General features: G+C 38.2%; 1 protein-coding gene across 1 annotated transcript; it reads left to right on the forward strand.

Moving 5' to 3' along the window:
• Positions 1-5,552: 5,552 nt before the first annotated feature.
• On the forward strand, positions 5,553-6,846 carry LOC104882814 (probable dolichyl-diphosphooligosaccharide--protein glycosyltransferase subunit 3B). The gene has a single exon (XM_010667213.4). It carries the CDS (start codon positions 5,723-5,725, stop codon positions 6,719-6,721), a length of 999 nt encoding a protein of 332 aa, XP_010665515.1. The 5' UTR covers positions 5,553-5,722; the 3' UTR covers positions 6,722-6,846.
• The last annotated feature ends 928 nt before the right edge of the window (positions 6,847-7,774 follow it).

Genomic DNA, 7,774 nt, shown 5'->3' on the forward strand with positions numbered 1-7,774 from the left:
GAGAGAGGCTAGATTAGAGAGGGTGAAATAGGCACGAGTGCACCCAGACCATTGACGATAGGGAAGGGGAATTTGAGAGATGGGGGATAGAGAGATACAAATTGAGATATGAGGGTTTGGGACAGAGATGGAGGGAAATTGCGAGAGATATTGGGATGCGTTGTTTTTTCTTACACGATATATTGTTGCGTATTGCTAAAATCGCAGCAATTTAATATTATTCTACTAGTGTAAGCAAATTGAACCGAGTGTAAATTAGCTTATAATCTACAGGGAAAAATTACAAAGGGAGAAGTAATAAGGAAAGTAAAAGGAAGAGAGGGTTAGAGGAATTTGAGTTGCCTCGAAAAAGCGTTCATTTAAAGTTAATAAGCTCGACTCCTCAGAAATCAGTCGATATTTGGTAGAAGGGATAGAAAAAACAATTGCTTCCCTTGCATTGGCTCACTGGTGACATAATGCTTGAGGCGACTACCATTCACCTCAAAAGAGTCGGCTGCTTCACTAGTGACCTCCACAGAACCATATGGAAAGACCTTAGTAACCTGGAATCTAGACCACCTAGAGCGTAGTTTACCAGGAAAAAGCTTCAATCTGGAGTTGAATAAGAGGACGGAGTCACCAATATGGAATTCGCGTCTCATAGTTAGCTTGTTGTGCCACTTCCTGGTTCTCTCTTTGTAGAGACGTGAACTCTCATAAACATCTAAACAGTTATCATCAAGCTCGTTCAATTGCAAAGCTCGATGTTCACCCGCTCGGTCAAAGCCATAATTTAGGCTTTTGATAGCCCAAAAATGCTCTGTATTCTAGCTTGAAGGGTAAGCGACATACCTTTTCATATATTAGACGATAGGGTGTGGTACTAATAAGAGGCTTAAAGGTTGTCCTATATGCCCACTAGTCTTAAATGCACGCAATGCGTGCGATCATGTGTGATAACAAATGAAGTAAAAATAAAATTAATTGGGTAAAAAACTGTTTTTATATTTTTTTTCTTTCTCAAAAAACTAATGTTCAATTTAAATGTCTTACTTCCCCCCTTTTTCATTCAAATGAAACAGTTAGTTATCTTCTTTTCTTTTCTTCTTTTATTCCTTTTATTTTTTATTTTTTGGTGTCCCCCATGTCTTGCCTTATATAATAGAGATAGTGCATCATCAAACTTTATAGACCAATCCTTGTGCAATCTATCCACGATCTTCTCAATTATAGATTTGATCTCCCTATTTGAAATCTAAACTTGTCCACTTGTTAACGGATCATAGAAAAGACCAGCGCGATGTTGCACACCATATTTCTTGAGAAGAGCTTCGATCTTTCGTCCAATAAAGTGACTTCCTCCATCACTAATCACAACTTAGGAGACACCAAAGTGGGGAAAGATTACCTTCTTGAAAAAAACTTGGAAACCACGCGAGCATCATTCGCTGGAGAAGCCAGAGCTTCCACCTACATGAATACATAGTTAAAGGCTACCAAGATAACCTTGTTCGAATTAGAAGATGGGAATGGTCCCATAAAGTCAATATCCCACACATCAAAGATCTTAACCTCGAGAATGAAATTGAGAAGCATCTTGTTTCAATGTGAAATATTCTTTGTGGGCTGACATACATCACATGCCTTGACAAAATGATGAGCATCCTTGAATAGAGAAGGCCAATAAAAACCACATTACAACAACTTTGCGGCGGTTTTAAAAGTACTAGCATGGCCTTCACAAGGCACATCATGGCAATGAGAGAGAGAGCATATGTCACCTCTTTTCTGGCAAACATCGACGAATGAGCACATTGGCACAAGACTTATAAGACAAGGATCATCGTAAAAGTAATGTTCAACATCATGGAAGAACTTCTTGCGTTGATAGGAAGAGTAATCAGGAGGACAAACTCCACTAGCCAGAAAATTCACAACATCAGCAAACCAAGGAGATGGACCAAGTCTAGTAGAGTAAATACAGAATAATTGATCATCGAGGAAGGAATTGTCGATTGGGATATGATCTTTTAGATCTTCTAAGGTGAGACGAGAAAGATATGGTCCACTACGACATTGTTAATTCCTTTCTTGTCCTTGATCTCCATGTCAAACTCTTGGAGAAATAGTATCCAACGAATCAAACAGAGCTTGGCATCCTTTTTGCTAATAGAAACTTGAGTGTCGCATGATTTGTATGCACTATCACCTTCGATCCTACCAAAGACGATCGAAACTTCTCCACAGCAAACACAACACCTAGCAACTCCTTTTCAGTGGTGACATAGTTTATCTGAGCACCATATAATGTTTTACTAGCATAGTAAATAACATGCATCTTGCCATTGTGCTTTTGCCCTAATACAGTGCCAACAACATGGTCACTGGCATCACTCAATAGAAGACTCCAATTTGGAGGTTGAATAATGAGTGCAGAAATCAATGCATTCTTCAACTTGTGAAAAGCTTCAAGACAAGCATCAGTAAACACAAATGGGATATCTTTGGCTAAGATTTCGGTCAAGGGTCTAGAGATTTTAGAGAAATTCTTGATAAAATGGCGATAGAACCCCGCATGACCAAGGAAACTCCTTACTCCTTTTAAATTGATTGGGGATGGAAGCTTCTCTATAATCTCGACTTTTGCTCTATCGACGTCGATATCCTTATGAAACACAACATGGGCTAGGACTTCCCCTTCTTACACCACAAAATGACACTTCACACAATTGAGTAATAAATGGACTTCTTAACACCTATGTAGCACTTTTTCAAACATTCATCAAAAGAAGTACCATAAATAGAGAAATCATCCATAAAAACTTCCATAAAGTGTTATATAGCTTAGATAAAATATCTATCATGCATCTTTGAAAAGTCGTTGGAACGTTACATAGACCAAATGACATCCTTCGATAAGCAAAGGTGCCATAGGGACATGTAAAAGTCGTCTTCTCTTGGTCACTTGGGTGGACAGAATTTTGGAAAAAATCAGAAAATTCATATAAGTAACAAACGAAGGATGTTTTGCAAGATGCTCCAACATTTGATCAATAAAAGGGAGAGGGTAGTGATCCTTACGAGTAGTCTTGTTCAAATTACGGTAGTCGATGCATGGTCTCCATCCAGTGATAGTGCGAGTGGAGATGAGTTCACCATTTTAATTTTTCACAACTGTCATGCCGCCTTTTTTGGGAACGACTTGAACTGGGCTTAACCACTTACTATCGAAGATAGGATAGATAATGCCGACCGCAATGAGTTTCAAATCTTCGTTCTTCACAACTCGTTTCATATTAGGGTTAAGGCAGCATTGTGACTCAATAGATGAAGGATTTTCTTGTTCTAGCAAAATTCTATGAGTAAAAAAAGATGGACTGATCCCCTTAATATTATCAATAGTATACCCAATGATACTAATATACTTGCGAATAAGACATAGCAACCGTTCAAGTTAAGATTCATTAATTTCACTATTCATAATAATAGGATAGGTTGAATTTTCACCCACAAAAGCATTTCAAATTAGAGGGGAAGGGTTTCAACTCGACCTCAACAAAGCTTAGAACACTCCTTATTCATGGCTTGATCAACTTGTAGGACCTCCAATAGGGGATTGTCGTTCTCACAAATCGGTGCATCATCTAACATCTTCCAGTAAACTGTAGTATCTTCATCATGAACCCCATCGTAAGTTAGACAGCGTTGGAGAGCAGTAACATCTCTACTCTCCGTAGGTGACTCTTATTCCCATCCCTCAGCAACATCAACATGATAACAAGTATCTCCAAAAGAAGGAATATATAAAGCTTTGTGGAGTTCAAATTCTACCTTGTCTTTACCCATATTGAGAGACAATTTATCACGTTCCATATCAATCAAAGCTTCACCACTAGCAACACATGGTCTACCTAGCATGATTGGAGTGTGCACATCTTCCGGCATCTCCATGAAAAAAAGTCACACGGGCTTGTCAATTTACCAAGTTGGATGGATCCTCGCTCCAAAACCCCCAAAGGATATCTGATAGAACTATTTGCTAGATGTAAAGAGACGGGAGAAGGGATAACATCAGCAAAGTTAATCTTCTTGAGAATAGTATTAAGAGTGAGACTTATATTGGCTACAAGATCACAGAGTGTCCTTTGAATGTTCACATCCCCAATGGAACAAGGAATCAAGAAGCTTCCAGGATTACTCAACTTTTGGAGGAAGCTTATTAGATTGGGTTGTGCAACTTATTGTTTGAAAGCTCTTCAAGCATAATTTTCAATGCTGCTAAAATCATTCAATTATCAATATCGAGTCATAAGGTATGGATAAAAGAGTAAACATAACTCAATTTCCACAAATTCGATCTTTATCAAATTCCAACTTCATTTTAACTCCTAATTGCACTCAAAGATATCAAAACGATCCTTATCAACGTAGCTTGCTTCCAGTTGCTCCTAATTACTCAAACTTGTTCAATGATACTCCAATTATGTTTTTAATACTTGAAATTCATCAAAGAATACAAAACACACACAAAAGGAGTAATATTTCGCAAATTAAGTAATAGTATGCAATTATGAACTACAATGCACCTAAATATTCCTAAAATGCAACCTAAATACACATAAAACTATATAAAGATACGACACATCACATCCCAGTCATTCAATTATAGCTTAGGTAAAATTGACATTTTCTTATAACTCACTAATAAAGTACAGATGCATATCGAAGCTAAGTCCTTACTTAATCATTAATACCTAGAGCTCATTTTCGTGATAGCAAAAGCCCTAACTATCATGCATGCATGTCTCATATTTTCATGGCTTACATACACAATTAACATCATTCAGAGCCAATGTCAAAACATTTTTCAATCCTAATTCTCACCTATATATCCTCATGGGAGAATTCAAATTAATGACAAGATTATCTAAATTAGATCCAACTTTCGTTGATGAACTCAATTAATGAAATAACCATCTAACAACAAATGGATCCTGAATTGATTTCAGTTGCAACTTTCCTTGATAACATATAATGAGGACTAAATCATGATATTGATTCACTACTAAAGCAATCATCAAACCCTAAGCATATAATCCAATAACATAGAAATTAGAGAAAATTCATATAATCAATCCATGTTAGGGCTTAACGCAAACTTAGATGAAAAACATACTTACTAATCATAGGAACAAAAAAACAAACTTAATTAAAAACATAATTGAAATAAATAAAGAGAGGTAAAAGAAATACTTGATTAATAATGCCGGAGTAAAAGATAAATATGAAATCTTGTACCAACACTCAATCTTAAATCTTCGAATTGCAACTAAAAGTAAACTAGGGCTAAAAATAATAAAATGTAGAATAATATCTAAATTTTTATCTGCAACGACTAAGTTAAGACTTGTCGACTTTCCTAATACTATAGCAAGCTCAACTCTTTTCTCACTAGTTAGTCATTCACTTGCTCACCTATTAAATAACTCGATCCTAACCCAAATCAAACAACTCAACTACATGTCTACAACCTATAAGTCGTTCGTATGATGTAGTAACTAAAAAGAGAAAGAGGGAGCAACATAACCTCTCGAACTCGACTCGAGTCGGCCTACCCGCCTAAGGCACAAAGTCACTATGTGCTTCCAAACTCCAAAGTCTTTCCCTCATAGATGACTTGTAAAACCTCCACATAGTCCACCTTCTTCACCCTCACTCAGATCTCAAAATCCCCAAAACAATGTCTCCTCTAACCTCCACCTTTCTCCTCTCTCTCCTCCTCACCCTCTCCCTCACAACCTCCTCCGACCTCCTCTCCGACCTCCAACACCTCCAATCCACCTCCCCCAACGGCGTCATCCGTCTCAATGACCAGCTCCTAAACCGCATCATCTCCCTCCCTCGTCCCCGCCCTTTCTCCTTCCTCATCTTCTTCGACGCCGCACAACTCCACGACAAATCCGAACTCCAACTCCCCACTCTCAAATCCGAATTCTCAATCCTCTCTTCCTCTTTTCTCATCAACAACCCCACTTCCCCCAATCATCTCTTCTTCTTCGACATCGAATTCAAAGACTCTCAACGCTCTTTCGCTCTCTTCTCCGTCAACTCTCTCCCCCACATCCGTCTCGTCTCCCCCAATGTCCAGGTTCTTAAAGATTCCGACCATATGGACCCTGGTGATTTCTCTCGACTCGCTGAGTCAATGTCTGAGTTCGTCGAGTTAAGGACTAAACTCAAGGTGGGTCCACTTCATCGACCACCTATGTTCTCTGGTAAGCAGATCGCCTTCTTTTGCCTTGTTTTCATCATGTGGGTCCCATTTGCGGTGAAGAAGGTTGTTGCTGGTCAGACATTGTTGCATGATTATAAGTTATGGTTGTTTGGTGCGGTTTTTGTTTACTTTTTTAGTGTTTCTGGGACTATGCATAATATAATTAGGAAGATGCCTATGTTTATAACTGATAGAAATGATCCAAATAAGTTGGTGTTTTTTTACCAAGGGTCTGGGATGCAATTGGGTGCTGAGGGTTTTGCTGTTGGTGGTTTGTATACTCTTGTTGGTTTGCTTCTTGGTTTTGTTACTCATGGACTTGTTAAGGTTAGGAGTGTTAAGTTTCAGCGGATCGCTATGGCATTGGCTTTGATCGTTTCGTTCTGGGCTGTTAAGAAGGTTGTCTTTCTTGATAATTGGAAGACCGGCTATGGCGTTCATGCCTACTGGCCGTCCAGTTGGTGATTTCTCAAGTATTAAGTTGGAATTTTGTTGGTTGTAACTTGTAAGAACGTTTGATTAGAATGTGTAACCATTGACATTTTTGTTGTTGCCTCGGACATATACATAGAATGGAAAGTTTGAGCGTAGCTTCTTTGAGTTGTATGCTTTTGATAGATTATCTAGTAGATATGTTTTTGCTTAATGTTAATCTGATTTTTCATGTGTGATGTACACTGTGATTGGGATATGCATAATTTGCTCCTAGATGGAGATGGGTGTATGGCAGAAGTTAGATTCATGAACTACTAATTTGGCTGATAGTGCGGTACCGAAACAAGTGAGATTGGGTTTAATGTGGTTTCTTATAAGATGTCTTCAACATAGCCACCTAGTGTGAGAAATCTATTGATCAGTGACTATAAGAAAAGTAGATCGATAGGTGCTAATAAATGAGTCATGTTAAGTAATTTTGGTTTTCTATTAGAATCGATGTGTTAGTAGATAGATGTCAAACAACACCACAAGTCACAACTACCCAGTGCAGTGGTGAATTCTGGTGATTGAATGGTGGATGAGGGTGTGCGAACTGAACAGGATATTATTAGGATGTGATGTACCTGTAGAATCAGCAAAATAGCTGCTTGTCCCGAACCTATGATGTTCCCTTTGCTTGTCGGGCCTGTTCTCTTTGTTGAACTTGAAGTGGGATGAATTAGAATGTGAAAGTGTTTGATTCCAATTATCTAAAGGGGGCATATTGTCTTGATGATGGATATCATTCTTCATTTTGTACTCAGTAAGGGATTAGTTCCTGTTATCAGATTAATGCACTTGAGAGGATTATATACCTCAGGCATGATAGATGATAGACCTTTCTATCTGAATGTGTGCTTTGAATTGGAAAAGAACAGAAGGAGAAAAGAAATGGATCTCTGGTAACCCTCATTCTGTGGCTGTTGTCTTCCTTGTTTTGCTGATACCAACATTTTTACAGAACCCACATTTTGTTTTTCCTGCAACTTGGAAATGGACCAGGACTCCAGGAGTCTCTAGTTTTGAAGGTTTTCTTAGTTT

The sequence above is a fragment of the Beta vulgaris genome, chromosome 8 (genome assembly GCF_026745355.1).
Source record: "Beta vulgaris subsp. vulgaris cultivar EL10 chromosome 8, EL10.2, whole genome shotgun sequence".
Taxonomy (NCBI): domain Eukaryota; kingdom Viridiplantae; phylum Streptophyta; class Magnoliopsida; order Caryophyllales; family Amaranthaceae; genus Beta; species Beta vulgaris.

What these genes read in the sequence shown, in the direction of transcription:
- LOC104882814 (XM_010667213.4), top strand. Translation starts at nt 5,723, where the DNA reads ATGTCTCCTCTAACCTCCACCTTTCTCCTCTCTCTCCTCCTCACCCTC.